At 36.5% G+C, this 18,271-nt stretch overlaps 1 protein-coding gene across 1 annotated transcript in view; it reads left to right on the top strand.

The window, feature by feature from the left end:
- Positions 1-1,343: 1,343 nt before the first annotated feature.
- The window catches only part of LOC106457019 (neprilysin-11-like), an 84,853-nt gene continuing 67,925 nt past the window's right edge, over positions 1,344-18,271 (top strand). The window contains exon 1 of the mRNA XM_022382832.1: positions 1,344-1,506. Within this exon, the coding sequence (XP_022238540.1) occupies positions 1,475-1,506 (32 nt within the window). The 5' untranslated portion in view covers positions 1,344-1,474. The remainder of the gene's footprint in view (positions 1,507-18,271) is intronic.

Here is an 18,271-nt window from a genome sequence, read left to right as displayed (position 1 = left end):
ATTTCTTAAGTATAAGATGTTTCAAAAATTACCGCTATGTTCCTTTGTCAAGACAATATTCGTGAGCAATCTTGTCAGAAAAAAATAATCATAAACTTGTACGCTTCTTATCCGGACAAAAGCCGGTGGTACAATAATCATAAACTTGTATGCTTCTTATCCGGACAAGAGCCGGTGGTACAATAATCATAAACTTGTATGCTTCTTATCTGGACAAGAACCGGTGGTACAATAATCATAATCTTGTATGCTTCTTATCCGGACGAGAGCCGGTGGTAAAATAATCATAAACTTGTATGCTTCTTATCCGGACGAGAGCCGGTGGTAAAATAATCATAAACTTGTATGCTTCTTATCCGGACGAGAGCCGGTGGTAAAATAACCATAAACTTGTATGCTTCTTATCCGGACGAGAGCCGGTGGTAAAATAATCATAAACTTGTATGCTTCTTATCCCGATAAGAGCCGGTAGTAATATCATCATAAACTTGTATGCTTCTTATCCCGATAAGAGCCGGTAGTAATATCATCATAAACTTGTATGCTTCTTATCCGGACGAGAGCCAGTGATAAAATAATTATAAACTTGTATGCTTCTTATCCGGACAAGAGCCGATGGTAAAATAATTATAAAGTTGTATGTTTCTTATCCGGACAAGATCCGGTGGTTAGCGTGCCAGAATGTGAACTCGATGGTCTATGGTTCGCCTCCCATTCCCACGTTATAAAGGTAACGATCAAAACCTACTATAGATTATTGTTGCCCAAGAGCTAGAAATGGGTACTGTTGACTAGCGTCATTCCTTGTAGATTCTAGTGTACTATTTCAAAATTAAGGACGACTAATGCAGATAACCCTTGTGTAGCTTTACGTGTATATCAGAACCAAACTCACAATAACTACTAACATAGAAATGATCTACGTCGCACTTGCAATATGGTTCCTTATTTTATGCCTTATGATGCTAGTTCATATAATACGTTGAAGTAAAAGTCAGCCACGTCGTGTAGTCTAATTTGGATTTAGAATGTGTTTTTTACCTTTTTTTATAGCTTTGATTTCATTACTGAACTGTTTAATTTAGTTGTTTAAAAATATCGTGAAACGCTTTCATTCCCTGGCTGAAACATTGGACTCGCTTTATTTCACATCTGGAAAGTGTGGAATAACTTAGTAGGTGGATGTGCTCCACGTACACATATGCGGATCAAAAGCGCGGTACTGCTGAAGAAACACTCACAGGTGTTATTTTTATTCAGCAGATGTAAGGCAGGCTATTTAGTTTCAGTATTGAACACTTGTAACTTACAAACAGGTCATGTTGCCCTATAACATCTACCTGTACTAAGCTTTTCTAACAAATTTTCTTGTGCGTTTCTCCTCTCATCTTTGTTTGATCGATATTTCTACCAGTAATATAATTTAAAAGGCTTAACGAAATTTTGGTGATCCAGTAAGGTTTGGAAGTGAGAAATGGACGAAAGAACTGAACTTGTTAGTAAGAGGTCAGACACGTCTTTCTTATAAATTTAACTTATTTTGTTTCGAGAAAAAATATTGTTTGAGTACAATTTCTTCAAATTAGATATACTTAACCAATAATCTTAGGATAAAATTCAAATTTGACATATTGAGTTTTTAAACAAGATAAAATGGTTAGAGGTTTCCTTTAATGTCATTAATCGTAAAATCATTTTATAATTAGATAAGTAAATACAACAAACAAACCTCGTTTTTACCCCATAGTTAAATGAGCAACCAAGATGGAATACAATCAAATATTGAATTTCACGTGTCTCTTACTTATATCTTCAATATAATAACAAAGTTAATTTGTTTTTAAACGTGTTATTTTTGAAACTAGTAAATCCAAAATAGGTCAAGTATTAGCCCTAGGTGGTATTCCATGGCACGATTCAGTCAATGATATTATCTGCTGTATCATTGGATAGTTGTGTTGTACCTAACTTCACCCTGAATGAAAAGTAACTTACAAGTGTTATATGAAGATATCTCTGAATTCTTGCAGTCTAACTTATGATTGGTTAGCTATAAAGATAATGTGAACTGTGGGCAAAAGTTGGAGCTTTCAGAACAATTTGTTCCAGTTTTCAGAGTCAAGATTGTCCCGTGTGTTGTGTCCTTCGTCCTTTCTTCTTCGTTCACTGACCATTTGTTTATTTTCATTTTGTCCGTTTATGAGAATAAAATATGTTTGATTTTGTGCAGTTTAGTCTAGACTCTTTCACTTTGCTAATAACAAGTTTATCACGTTTTCGTTCACAAATTAAATTCACAAACATCTCTCTACTGCTGGGCTCAAATGTCTCTGTGTGTACTATATTCTGAATCAGGGGAAAATACATTGTCATTTTCATCGAACTGTTCTGGCACCAATTCTGGTCAGAATTTATTCTCTGTGGAAGTAGATTGAATTGCTTTTTTTCACCTTCTCGTTATCATGTCTCTTTCATGCACTTATACAAGTTAGTTATCAAGAGATGCTTCTGTGTGGTAGGTATATATATATGTCATAGAGGAAAATACCGCTTTAGATATTTCTATAAAGTCAAAATCATAAAAGACGGAGCCGAGACCTGGTTGAACCCCGTATTGACAATATTAGTTAGTTTAAGACCGAGCCGATACCTTGTTGAACCCCGTATTGACAATATTAGTTACTTTAAGACCGAGCCGATACCTTGTTGAACCCCGTATTGACAATATTAGTTAGTTTAAGACCGAGCCGATACCTTGTTGAACCCCGTATTGACAATATTAGTTACTTTAAGACCGAGCCGATACCTTGTTGAACCCCGTATTGACAATATTAGTTACTTTAAGACCAAGCCGATACCTTGTTGAACCCCATATTGACAATATTAGTTACTTTAAGACCGAGCCGATACCTTGTTGAACCCCGTATTGACAATATTAGTTACTTTAAGACCGAGCCGATACCTTGTTGAACCCCGTATTGACAATATTAGTCACTTTTATGCAAATCGCGTGGAAAATATGACATTGATTTATTAAAATCAGATAAGATGGTATCCGTTTCACCGTGAACATGGTGAACTTTCATTGGATTAGCCAGAAGCTCTCGCTGGTATTCTTCATCGGGATAGAAATCCATGTGGATCTGGTAGGATCAGGTACAATTTTGACCTCTTCCTGATGCCTAGGTTTCACTGTTCAAATGTTGAACGTTACACAAAAGAGGGCGTTGATTTCACAAAAGTCAAGGTATGAATTCAAAACCCATATCACGGCCACGTCCATTTATGTACTACGTTTATCATTCACACTAATATATACTTCGCTACTCATAGTCCAATATATTCCAGTGTCTTTTCATTATGTAACCTATGTTATATGTATTTACATAAATAACCTTATAATAATGATAAATTAGGTAGATTTAGCAATAGGTAGCTGATTACTAAACATATAACACATAGTTATGGGTGAGAGGTACTTAAACTTATTTTCATCATGTATGATATAACGATCTAGTGTGTGTGTGTGTGTAATAATTCATTTTTATGTAAGCTTTTCTTGAAGTAGGTGAATGATCTGTTTGGAAGTCTATCGTAGTGTGGTTGGATGTTTGCGTAGTTATGTATAAAGCGAGAGTAAATATTGGGTTTTGTAATAGTTCCAGTTTAGTTGATATTTTATTTGGTGCTATATTTATCCATGCCGGACTGGCGTATTCGATCGCTGGTCTTATGTATTGTTTATATATTTTAAATATGTTGTGCCTGTATTATATCCAGTCAGACTTCTAACTTGGTTTATTCGTCTCCAGATTTTATTTGAAATTTCATTAATGTGCTTTTACCAAGTTAATTGTGTATCATACGTTAGACCAAGAAATTTTGCTGATGCTAGGAGAAGTGTTCCATGGAGATTTAGTTTCGGGTTGTTTTTGAGGAGTTTCTTTAATTTTGCAAGTAGGAGTATTTGAGTTTTTGGTATATCAATTTTGATTCTTTAATTTTGGTAGTATTCTGCCATTCCATTTAAAGAAGGTTGTATATTTGTGGCCGTGATTGATAGAGTTGGTGAACTCTCCCAGATGGCTACATCATCTACGAATTGTGAGGTGAAGAAAAAATTGGGATCGTCTAGAGGCATGTCTATTACAATCATGATGAAGAGTATTGGGCTAACTACCCCTCCTTGAGGAAGGCACTCGACTCGCAATCTGAGGGTCGCGGGTTCGAATCCCTGTCACACCAAACATGCTCGCCCTTTCAGCCTTGGGGGCGTTATAATGTGACGGTCAATCCCACTATTCGTTGGTAAAAGAGTAGCCCAAGAGTTGGCGGTGGGTGGTGATGACTAGCTGCCTTCCCTCTAGTCTTTCACTGCTAAATTAGGGACGGCTAGCGCAGATAGCCCTCGTGTAGCTTTGCGCGAAATTCAAAAACAAACAAACAAACAAACCCTCCTTGAGGAACACCTGCCCCAGGAGTAAAATACTCAGAGTAGAATAGATGTCCGCTACATTTTCTGTTATATAGGAAGTCTGGTAACCAGTGAATAATTCCTAGCAGTAGTTCCATCTGTAACATCCGGAACCTTAGATGCGAGTGCCAGATTGTATCTGAAGCCTTCTCTAGATAGAGCAGGCAGACAACTCTCTCTTTTATCAAAACTATCTTTATAGTTCCAGTTAGTCTGACTAAATGGTCTGTTGTTTGACGAAATCTTCTGAAACCGTTTTGTACATCCGGTAATTTTGAGTTGCTTTCCTGATAATTATTTAATCTATTCTTTATTATTCTTTCTAAAATGTCGCCTACGCAGATGGTGAGGTTGATTGGTCTGTAGCTCTGTGGTTTATTTGCTGGTTTCTCTTATTTTAACAGCATGAGAATATTCGCTTGCTTCCAAGAGCCGAGGATATACCCTGATGTCAGAGAGAGGTTGAAAAGTGTCATTAGATATTCAAGTAATAGCTGAGTACCGTTTTTGAGTAGACTTGCTTGTATTCTGTCTTCCCCTGGTGTCTTGTTTTTAGTATGTTTTATTGCTATGGAGATTTGGGTCATTTATGTTTTGTTTTTTGTCATGAATGTCTGAATTATTTGTGGTAGTATTGGAACCAAATATCTTTTCGCTAATGATATTATCATTACCATGTAATTTATGTCATTGTTAGGTTTTTGAATCTCTGCCATAAAGTCCATTATCGTATTTGTGATTGCTGTGATGATGGGTATGAATTTTTGTGTATTTGTAATGTTTGTTGTTTATCATTTAGATTTATTTGTTCAGTATTTGTATTGACTTTAACTTCCTTTCTAGTAGCTGTGCTTGCTTTGTTGGATTTGGCTGTTGTAGTGTATGTTTTGGTGTTTCTTGTTTGTGTGTTCTGTGTTTGTTGTGTTGGCTTTGACTGCTGTAGTGTATGTTTTGGTGTTTTTGTGTGTTCTGTGCTTGCTGTGTTGGCTTTGCTGTAGTGTATGTTTTGGTGTTTTTGTTTGTGTGTTCTGTGCTTACTGTGTTGGCTTTGCTGTAGTGTATGTTTGGTGTTCTGTGCTTGCTGTGTTGGCTTTGCTGTAGTGTATGTTTTGGTATTTCTTGGCTGTGTGTTCTGTGCTTGTTGTGTTGGATTTGGCTGTTGTAGTGTATGTTTTAGTTTCTTGTTTGTGTGTTCTGTGTTTGTTGTGTTGACTTTGACTGCTGTAATGTATGTTTTGATGTTTCATGGTTGTGTGTTCTGTGCTTGCTGTGTTGGCTTTGCTGTAGGGTATGTTTGGTGTTTCTTGTTTGTGTGTTCTGTGCTTGCTGTGTTGGCTTTGCTGTAGTGTATGTTTTGGTGTTTCTTGTTTGTGTGTTCTGTGCTTGTTGTGTTGGCTTTGACTGCTGTAATGTATGTTTTGGTGTTTCATGGTTGTGTGTTCTGTGCTTGTTGAGGAGGCTGGTTTTGAGTTTTTATTGTCGGTAGGTTTGTTTGCGATTGTGTGTGCTGTATGTTGTTTCTGATATTGTAAATCTGTTGTTTGATTTGTCTGTATTTTTGACGGCCTTTGTAATTTGCTGTGTGCGCTTCGTTACAGTTACAGCAATTTAGTGTTGTCTTTCTTATGAGGCTAAATGTTCCCCTCCACAGCCTACACACCACGGGAGGGATTTACAGTTGGCCGATACCTGTCCGTATCTTCAGGAGCTCTCACTGTCTGCTTCATCGGGATTAAGATCCACTTGAACCTGGGAGGGTCAGGTGCAAACATGACCTCTTCCTCTCTCTGCACTGGTGTGATAGATGCACTTTTAGAATGTTAAACGCACAAAATACACAAAAGTTTATAATATGATATTTAATACCCCTATCAGGGCTATGTCCATTTATATGGAACGTTCATCATTTCCATTGGAATGCACTTGCTAGAAAACAACAACATAAAACATGCACATGTCTAAAAGAATAATAGTGTAATAATAATTTAGTGCAAATGCATATTAATTGAAACACATCAAGTGTAATAACCAATAAACATAAACCTCATTTAAGTAGAATATGCACAACATTCTTCATGAATATCAAAAATGAAAAATATATGAAACAGCATCGGAATGCAGCAAAATAGCTAATAAGTCTTCGCTCAGTTCAGAACATTGTTTCTACAGTCCAAATGTTATCGACTTCATTGGAATCAAATAATATTCAGTCTACTACAAGAGGAAGTGAAGTTGTGTATTCCTCTTCTTAAAACAAGTGTTGGCAGTTTGTGCACTATTTGATATTCACCCACTATGTTTGTGTCTGCAATCAAAGGAAACACAAAATTTTGTCAGAGACTTGGTGCCTTCACATGGATATCATTCTATACTCATTTACATCTAATTTATCAACATAGTGTTTCTTGTTTTTCGCCATTTTATACACTACCAGAACATAACCACTTTTTTCAACCCTTGTACCTGCTAATGGATCAGGGTTTTCTGTATCTGAATCAAAACTGAGGTTAGGACTGATATTGTTGCTGTAATAATCAGAAATGGAATTGTCTGAGTCATTGTCTGAGCCAGAATTGTCTAAGTCACTGTCTGAGCTTGAATTTGGTCCATTGTGATCAGATGCATCCACTACACCAGTAGGCACTGGTTATGGTACATCAATTGCTTGATCAACTGAGACACTTTTCCCTGGTTCCACTGCAAGTTCTTCATGCGCTTTAAAGGTGAGGATCCTCTTCTTGTCCATAACACATTGCTTTCAGGTGCTCAAGAAACCAATCTTAGACCATGGTTGGGACTTCTGTGTCTTCTACTCCATGGCCAATGTTACCAGGATCATGACCCCCATATTGGCAACTTTGGTCATTTCCGAAAATAGGTTAAATAAAAACATTTCCTTAATACTGAAAATGAAGTTAAGTGCCCATTATTATATACTTGCAAATAATACCAGTCATGGTAGTATTACCTGTTTACAAATAAATACCCCATTGAGATATTTGACACGAACATTTTTCACACTCAAAATTATGATCCAATATGGGCACTAGTAGCTCCGCACTGAATAAAAATAATTTAATATCTAATATTTCTGTGCTTAAAGAAATAACTTCGTTTCACTGCGAATAAAAAATATAATGTATGGAAATGTTATTTTTCAGGTATGATGTAAGAAATTATATCTTAGTTTCTTTTTGTTAGCATCAGTGGCCAAAGTTAACAAGTTTTACGGTACTTGAGAGGTGAGTGCTTAGCAGTAATTTATTGATTCCACAATACACCTAACTACTGTGTAGTTTTGAGGCACTACTAAGAAGGTGGTTACTGTCATGCAAACATAGCAGTGGGTTTTACGTTCTGTTACAGATATTAAAGGCTCTCAGCGTTTTATGAATGCTATAGGATTTGATTATCTACAGTAAAATGGAGAAGCATACACAATTTACACGTGTATTTCTATATAAAGGTCCAGTTTTTGTAAACAGAATACAAACCAAAGATTTCTCAGATGGCCTAATATTAGTGGAGCTTTTCTACATACCGAGTTTAGAGAGAGTGACCTAGGCATTAAGTTGATCCATCTAAATGTTTCATTTGCCACCAGACAACTAATAGAGTCATGCATGCCACAGAAATACGAAATATATTTGTTCATGTTAGATAATTTCATGATTAACTGAGGACTGCAGTTTAGATAGTCTGAATTATTTAAAAGGTGGTGAATCAAACAACTATTTGGACCAAAAATGTTAGGTTTACACATAACGTATTAGAGAAAAACCTGCGACAATACAGGGTAAATACTAAAGAAGCTGAGAACTTCTAATTTGGTGACAAGCTGGGATTATTTCTTGACCAGCGTGATCTTCACAGGATCAATGGACACTCCACCCCTACTAACTATGTGACCAAAATATTCCACTTCTGTAAACATGAACGCACACACTTTCCTCGTTTCAAGCTGAAGTCTACATGGTTCTTATCCATATAGATGGAAAATCGTTCTCATTGCAATTCTCTAAGTGTAAGCTTCACCAGCCTCTCAAAAGTGTCAAGTACATTACATAACCCAAGCGACAGGACAGTCTTTTTTGTCTCCTTTTGTTATCTAGTTACCAGTGGTGGGCAAAGCACAGTTAAGCTTTTGTGTAGCTTTTTGCTAAACAATAAACAAGCAATTGAATAATGGGAATCTTTCATCACATTCACACATTCATCTGTATGTGGTAAAATAAAAGTGTCAATGTGCATTAATACATTCACCAGTATAAAGTCCATACAAACAGTGCTCTTTTTTGTTCTTTTTGACAATCACCCCTGGAGACGACCAAGCACTTTCCAAATGTTGAATTCACCTGTCACATCTGCTTGATTTAAGCATTCGCAACACTCCTGATGGTCCGGGGAAACCTGTGGCAATTATTTTATCTGACGCATGTGAATTGTCTGCGAAATGATATGCCATTATTGTGTAACACAATGGTCATCTGGTCGCACAAACACATAATCAAACTCATTGAGCAATTAACTGTCAAATTCATGTAGTTAGCACAATTCTCAACTGGAGACGTAAGGTGCTTGATCATTCCAAATGAAAGTGGAATAGTTAAATGCTTTCCTAACAAAGACGCGTGTTGTATTTATCAGTTCTATCTTTGTTGTAGATGTTGAAAATGCACCAGACTACACCCATTGTATACCACAGAACAACACTTTCAAGTTTGGTGCTATTAAAAATGCCTTCTCAACAGTTCACTGTTCTCAGGCCAAACCTGGTTGGTGTTGAATCATTTTTTCACAGAACTGCAGCTCATCTGCTGAACAAACAAAGCTGGCTGATAGTTTCTATAGTAGTTCCATCCCTAAGATACTGATGACTGAACTAAAATTGGAAACAACCACATTCATTTGGCGTGTAACATGATGAAGATGAAACTTCAGATATGCTTCTCACCTTATGTTTAACGTTGCCCTATTTTGCCAGAAGGAAGCTTGTGCTAGCTGGTCAAAGTGTTGGCTTCCTTCAGAGTTCCTCATACACAGCTCATTTGAATAAGGTTCAGGGAGTTTCGTTATCCACTAAAAACTTAACATGTTGCTAACCAGAAACAATTCAAGTTCCTCTAGATTAAAATAACTATTCAGAAATAGCTTGTTCTTGACCAACCTATACCTGACTTGGTATAAGACTCAGTTGTACTTGCACCTAACAATGTTGTCTTGGATCTGTAAATAGAGATATCCATGAACATCAACCAGATAAGCTGTGGTTAAAGCAGATGATTCTTCCTTCATGTTCAGAAATCTTTGAAAGCTGTACTCTTGCTGCGTAGGTGGTGCAGCCATAGCAACTAGGACATGAAAACTCTTTTTGTCGTATCTAGAACTATGGAAGCTGCACCATGATACCTCATGGAATTTGTTGCTGTAAAGCTGGCGATTGACACTTCAGTCATGCCATTCGGGTCATCGTGAACACTGGAGATGGCTTCAGAGTAGAGTTACAAGTTGCAGTTGCCAGTGCTGCTGTTTATTCCTCTGCTCTAGCATATCGATCAGTAAGGAGCATATCAAACTCTGTAACCATGGAAGCTGTTCCATCAGTGATGAGGTGTACCCAAGCTCTTGTGGTATCACATGGGTTCACTTTACAAATCCTCAATAAGCTTGTTAAGGTGTGCCTCATCACGACCTTAAGAGATATGCCTTGGAATAATTCCCCATAAAACAACTTTGGATCATCTGCATATGTATTAATGTTTTTGTGAAGCCCTCATTCTTTAATGAGAACCTTTTGATCACTGTAGAACTTGAATCTTTGGTGTTGCTCACTAACAACTGTAACCTAGTCTTTGAATTGCTTTTCGTTTATTGGGCATTGAGTGTTGAACAGCCTTGACTAAACAACAGATGTTGCACCACTTTTCAATGAGTCTATACATTATAGGCTTCTGTCTTTGTCACCAAATAAGAATTTTCAGGTATGTTAGTAATAAATTGAGATACAAACCAAGAAATATTGATCAAAATATTTTGGTTTACCTAAAAAACAATGAATTATTACGTAAAAGAATCTGTAAGTGTCTATCAGTTCACATGTGAAATCTCAAAAATGTTATATTGGTGAGACGAGAAGACAACCCAAAACCCATATTAATGAGCACAACAATGCTGTAAAACAAGTAATACATCAAATTCATTTACGGTGTCAGAAAAACACGTAGGTTGAAGAAGTCTTATTATAAAATGTTAAAAACTCTATAACCCATACGCTTTCGAAAGGTGGATCTTTCTTCTTCAGTTTGCCCTTGAAGAAGAAAGGTCCATGTTTTGAAAGCGCTCGGATTATAGGATTTTTATCATTTTTTATTAAATTCATTGGTTGCTAATTATGTGCATCTTATTGATCAATACATAAATTGCAATAACTTTAATCTACTGGATTGTGATGATGATTTTACAATGGATGGCATATTGTCAAATTAAAACATATGGTTATGAACTTAATTTCGGGATGAAAATCTCTTTCAGTAGTAAATGTATCATTACTACAAAGTTAAGTATAGTTAAGTATATAGGTCATACTTATACTGGCCTATAAATATGAACATTAGTGTAACTGGACAGTACCTTGAGAATGAAAAACAGTAGCTGTTGAAATGTCGGGTAATTTCGTGTATATTTTTGCTGATGTTTAATAAATAAACAGATCAAACTTTTCCCAATGGCTTCAGAATATATGAATTTTAGACGAAACGTAATGCATTCTTTACTAACCTAATTTCTATGGCAATCATACAGGTTGTAGAACCGTAAGTCTTGCTTTCAATGTATGTTAAAGTGGCTATAAGGCCTCTGGCAACACCTAAAGAATTTGGTTATTCAAACTAGAATGAATAAAAAAGAGTAAATGTTTTCATGGAGAGAAACAAGTTGGCATAACATTTCCTGTGACAGTCATCTCCAGATTACATTTTGTGTTGTTAACTACAAAATACTCGCATATACACACACCATCCAGTTTAATAGCTTAAAGAATGACATCAAAGTTACTTTCGCCATAATAACATAGAAATCAACCTGAATCACTGTGTTTCTCTCGTCTACGATGTGTGAAAAAACTTTACATTAGTTACCAAAAATTCCTCAGCCAAAAAACTAGTATGATGATAAACATTTTGTGTAATTTATACATTCCATGTAAAATTGCATTTTCTGTTAGAACAAACTTCCTTATTGCATTTTGGGAAGACTGTACAGACCTACCACAATCATGCACAACATTGTGTCAGCTTACGCAAAAGATCGCGAGTTTGCTCAGGAAGATTTGACCAGCACATATTCACCAATAACCACCATAAATCTCAACCTGACTGCTCAGAAAGCAACCATGTAAAGTCCTTTTAGCATACCATTATCTACCAGTAAATAACCACCAATATTAGCAACAAACCTCAGTCTGAGTGCTCATAAAACAAGGTGCACGGTTTGTAAAACATTCCAGTCTCATTCACATTCAGAGCCAAACATGAATTTCCTTAGAATCTTGATTAATGAATTCAGCTGTCCTAGCAGTGTAAGTAGTGAGTTTTAGGCACTCTGCTCAAAGAAATGTTAATATAATTCAGCTAGATAGAATGCTGCAAGAATTCTTACTAGTTCATTGCTATCAGATATTGCTCAATAGCTCCAAACGTAACAGTCACCACAACATTTCAACTGTTGATCTCTCAACCAAGAATCAATCCTACCTGAATGGTTATCACATTAAGTCTTGATGAAATCTTATCACAGACCGTCATTAGATAACTTGAAAAGCAGGAAATGTTACTTTTTAGTTATTGATTGTTTTAATCGACTGACTATCCTAACTGATTGTGAAGCACTTACTTCTAGCCATAACAATTTAGGAGTTCTATGTTGGTGTCTCAACTATTCATCATGACAGTAAATAGACTTCTCCTCTATTGGCATTTTCTCATCATACTCCACCAAAACAGTCAGATACGTATTACTTGTCTCTTTCTCTTCATCAGTTGAGACAAAATTATATAATATACTACCCTCATCATCAGAGTAAAGCTGCTTATCTGCCTCTGATACCTAAAGTAAACAGTTCTCTAAAGTACCATTGATGATGCACAGGTTTCCTCTGATATCTGAAGTAAACAGTTCTCTAAAGTCTTATTGATGATGCACAGCTTAAACTTCATGACATGCAGCCACTGTAACTCATAATTCGTCTCATTTGGTTGTTGACAGATGAAATAAGTCTATCTAGAACCAAGTTGATTAGGTACTTCTAGTAGATACAAGGTTCATACTTTTGTTTTATTATCGTTTTGACACATGGCTGAGTTGCACATGTGGTAGGTGCTCATACCAATCAGTTTTGTCTGGATTTACTAAGCACGCGCTTGAATGTCCTTACTTTCCTTTTCAGCTAAATTGTGAATAATACGACAAAGTGCACCATTTTGTCACACTTGAAACTCAGAACTACTCTACAAACGAATGGCTATTGAATTTATTTTCTTGATCTTTGTGGATCGCTCCAGGTTTTCCAAATGATGACGTCCGTTGTTTCATCAAGATATCTGTGAGAAATAAGCTATAACCGACTTGATAAAACAATTTATAAAATATAAAAACCCATACTAAATATTTTTCTCAATTTTGGGCAAAGAATCAGCTAGATCAAAGGTGATTGTTTTCAGAGAAGAATGTACAACATATGCTATTTGTATGCTTACTGCTCCTGAGTACCAATTCTGTTGACAAAAAAGTAAGTACTTGTAGTTGTAGTCTTTGCTACATGTAAACAGGCATTGCTGAAATAACTAATAAACTTCAAAAATTCATAACATATGAATGCACATTAGATAATGATATTGTAAGAGTACAACGTTGTTGTACAATGTTACACAGCACAGCAGTATGGAAATGCTAAAAGAGATATCTTTGATATGGCCAGTTTTTCTTCTGAGCAGTGTTCATGGTAAAGTTTCTACATCGTACTTTAACATTTTTTATAGAAATATGGCAAAAACTGCTTTTGCACATTTGTGACTGTGCATAACATTCCCTGGTGCCTCCAGTCTTTGCATTATTAAAAAATCTTAAGTTTTCCTCCCATAGAGCCGTTGAGCCCATTAGCTGTCAACAGGTTGGCTACTAAATCTCAGTGGTACACAATGACAGTACAACAAGACATTCTGCACTAGTAACTGCACTAGATATTTCACTTATTAGATTGTATCTGCCATTTTCTGAAGGTCATATTTTATATTACTATATAGTTAGACGTGCCCAATCTATGCCCATTTTCTTCAGTTGCTCTTCCCAAAGTACCTGAATGGTAACTTGTGGTGTTCTTCCAAGTGGATAATTGTCACAACTTGGGCAGTTAGTTGTCACTGCTGCAGCAGTGGCTTTGGTTGTTGTACAATATCCAGAATCTGAACACTCAAATAGACATGATCCTACTGGCTACCAACATAATCTTTTAGCATTTCCATACTGCTGTCCCATGCCATATTGTATAACAAAATTGTGCTCTTAAAGCATCATTTATTAAATGTGCTTTCATATATTAAGAATTATTTAAATTCATAAGTCGTTTCAGTTATGAAATGTTCACTCGACTGGAGAATCCCTGACAATACAAGTAAAGAAAGAGTACAACTACAAGCACTTATTTCTTTGTCAACAGTATTGTTACTCAGGAGTAATAAACATACAAATCACATATGAGAATACTTGTTCCATATAGTCCCGTACTTATAACAAAACTATTCCAGTTTCACTACTGTTGCTAATAGATAGTCTTAATAAACCACGTTAGCATTAGTGCTTTAACTCACGGACTGGAATGAGTCTATATGTTCATATGTCCGTACAGGGCATGTATCAACCTCAGTTAATGCAGTTAGTTATACAGTTATCTCGGGGAAGTTAATAATATAATGTCAAATATAGAAAGCTGTGAACTGTTTATTAAATTTCAAGCATGGGCTAGTCTGTGATCATTGTAATCCTTTCAAAATTGATAGACATTCCAATCCATACATACTATATGACTCAGAATTTTCACTTTTATGAGCATTAACACACACTTTCCTGGTTTAAGTTTCAATATTGCATTTTTATTGCACTAAAATACCACTGCTCAAAGTCTCGGTAATGATATGAAATATTTCTCCCATTGCACTCGTATAAAAGTAAACTCTTTCAGTCTCTCGAAAGTTGCACATACATTACACATACTAAATCACATGATGAAGAAATCACAGAATCTTTCTTGATGATTGAAAGCAGTTTTATATTTAATTTTATCATTCACTTCAACTTACCAATAATAAAAAGCCAGATCAAATGTATTGAACCGATAGCCACCTTCCAATGTATTCAGACATTTATTTGGTATGCCTTCCTTCTTTATGACATTCACCACTGGAGAAAACCAAGCATTTTCTGAAGGTAGTATTATTCTGTAGTTCAACATCTCAATTTCATTGCTAGAACCATTTTTTGTGCTCTAAAAACCTGTGTGGCAGTTGTTTTACGGATGTTTGTCACCTAGATGTATGCTGACATCTGATTGTTGTCCAACCCAATCATCTATGTGGCCCCACAAATTACACAATCATTTCACCTAGTTCATGCCTCTAAGTTAAGTTCTGAATATTGGTTTAATTCTCATCTAAAATATTCAGATGCTTTGAAAGTTGGATATTTATTGTTACAAATGCTACAGTGGATTCATCACCAGATGCTCAGACTGTTTGCATCACTTCTGCCTATCCTATCATGCCCATGAACATTCCTTGGACTTAAAAGTAAAATATCTGTAATTACAGACTAGCATTGGTACAACACTGATTCTCACACACTTTTCAAGCAATTTCAGCCTTCTTTCCAAACAGAAGTGGGTGTGTTTCACGATTCAGTTCTATCACCACAGCAGATGGTAAAAGGTATTATATTGTGTCCATGTATCCCAATGGAACACCTCTTGCACATTTGGTGGTATCACGATTTCCTTATAAATATGTCTGTGTACAATCTGATTGGCAATGATTGGTCGTGATATAGAACTACTGTTAACCTGTTGCACAATTTGCCGACAATCTCTGTAGTAGATTCATCCCTAAAATCCCAATGTCTGAACCTAAATCACAGACAACTACCTTTTTCACGTGTGTGATATTGCCAAGACGAAGTCAGAGATGTGCATCTCTAGTTACACCTAGTTTTTTACCATTTGTCCAAACAGTAGGACTAACTGGCTGATGTTGTTGCTTTCCAAGAAGCTGTTTGATACAAAGCAAGGTAAAGCAAAGTTATGTTAGAGTTAATATCCACTAGAGCCTTAAACTTACATCCGCCAATCACTATTATCACATACCAAAGCATACGCAAATCATCTTTGTTTTTTTCAAACTAGCCACCACGTTAAAATAAGTTACGAGCTGACTGTTGCAATTAACAAAGCTGGTGGCTGAATGACATTCAGGTTCTATATAGTTTTTAACTGCTCCAACACATGGTTAGACATGAGCAGTTTAAATCATACTGCTACAGAAACTGAGAGCTGAAATATACCTAAAACCCATGTGCTGCCACAAAGGTTCAGCTGGAAGCTCCAGCAATAAACTTGTAAATAAGTATGTTATCATGATCTGCAGCAGATATGAAGGGAATATCTTACCATCCAATGTTCCTAAATCTTCCATATAAGGATCCACCTTTTTGTGAAGACCTCGGCTTCGAGCTATGAACTTCGCCCTGTGGATTCAGCCCAAAGGAATGAAACTGTGGCCGAACTCATTGACAACTGTGTCTATGTCAAGATTTTGTGTATGAGCCAGATTCTTTAAAGCAGGTGTCGGTGACTCGTTTGCAATAAATTTCAACAATAAACAAACAGCACACTGTCCACCGGTTTTAAAATAATATATATTAAAACAAGTCAAACATATATACAAATATTCGTTACACTGTTGGTCATCACAGTTTTATCCAGAGCTGTAAATAATTATCTCTTTTTATCAAAGTCCATACAGGTTGGTTCAGTTAAACTATTGCTTCTAAAAATGAGTAAATTTAACACTCGCATTGAACTTAAATTAAAACAGTCATGCATATCTAAAAATTAGTCCGTCGTCAATAAATAAAACTGTTTTAACTTCATGCACAAAGTCTACTGATACAGAATGTACAAACATTTGCAGTCCCCTTGATGGTTTCAACGTGGAACTGGTAGTTCTGGAGATACAATGCCCACCTCATGATCCTTGCTCTGCCGAGTTCGCACCGCTTGATGTATGCAAGAGGTTGAGTGTCCATCTGAATGAAAAGCACTTGCAGTAGAGGTGGTTCTAGAATTTATGGATAGCAACTATGATGACCAGACACTCTAATTCAATCACAGAGTTATTCTTTTGATTCTTCAATAGCATTTTACCGAATACATTACTGGAAACAGTATGTCTGCATGTTCTTGCAGAAGTACTGCTCCAATTCCAATGACTGAGGCTTAACAATGAATGGTGTGGTAAAGTCTAGCATTGGAATTGCCAGCTGCTGTGGTTATTCCCATCTTGTTGGGTTGGCCTTTCTTGATGAAGTCAGACAGAGGTGCAGTGACTTCAGTGTAGTTTGGGATGAACTTCCTATAGTATCTTGCTAACCTCAATCTGGTGCATCTTGTATGTTGGTTAATTTCTCCTTTTTCATAGCTATCTGTCAGTTGCCAAACTTGTGTCCAAAAAAAATCCAGCATAGAATAAGTGATGTAGCACTTAGATGGCCTGATGGTCAAACAGGCTGCCCTCACTTGCCTGAACAACTGTTTGAATTCCTTCGAGTAGTCTTCCCATCTGGCTGTATGGGTCAAACTGTCATCCACATAATGTTTGATGTTGGTGATTTTGTGCAACCCCTTCCCCATTATGCAGTTGAATGTTGCTGCTGAGTTGACTAACCCAAATAGCATTCTATCGAACTTGTAGCATCTGTCTGGTGCACAAAGGCTGTCTTCTCTTTAGATCCTGTCTTCATCAGGATCTGCCAATAACCTTTACTGAGGTTGATCTTGGTAAAGGAATTGGCCCCATCTAGTTTCACCATGATAACCTATGGTTTGTCTATAGGTTCAGAGTAGAAATTCGTCATGAGGTTCAGCTTCTGTAAATCTATGCAGAAGCGATTTGAGATGTCCCCCTCTTCATGATTACCACTGGTGAACAGTAGGCTGAATTCAAAACCTCAATGATTCTAGCATCAACTTCTTGTGTTATCTGGTCTCTCATTTCATAAGGCATCTGGTATGGTTTTATATTGACTGTTGTCTCAATCTTTTGTTGCACAAGGTCCGTATTGTATGGTCTATCTGTGAAGACATCTGCATACTGGCACATTAGATCTTGTAACTCTCTTCTGCTTGCCAGTCAGTTCTTCACTGATCTTGACATCCTTGTATGTCTCATCTCCATCCAGTGATCTTAGGCCTAATAGTTTTTTCTTCTATGACTAAGTCACTGTCTTCTGGTTCTGTGTCTATGACAACCACACATGCAATGTCCATCTGTGGCTCAACAGCTGCACGCATTAGGTCTTTTTCTCTCTCAAAATACCTCTTTAACAGATTGACATGGTAGGTCTTGGTCTCACCATTTAATTTACTTTATAGTCCATTCTATTGACCAGTTTCTGTACTTCAAAATGTCCCTTCCACTGCAGAGTTAGTTTGTTGTTGTCTGTAGGTAGCAGAGTCAAGACCTTCTATCCGACCTT

This window comes from Limulus polyphemus, unplaced genomic scaffold (genome assembly GCF_000517525.1).
Source record: "Limulus polyphemus unplaced genomic scaffold, Limulus_polyphemus-2.1.2 Scaffold282, whole genome shotgun sequence".
NCBI classification, from domain to species: Eukaryota; Metazoa; Arthropoda; class Merostomata; order Xiphosura; family Limulidae; genus Limulus; species Limulus polyphemus.
This window is presented reverse-complemented; position numbering and strand designations above follow the sequence as displayed.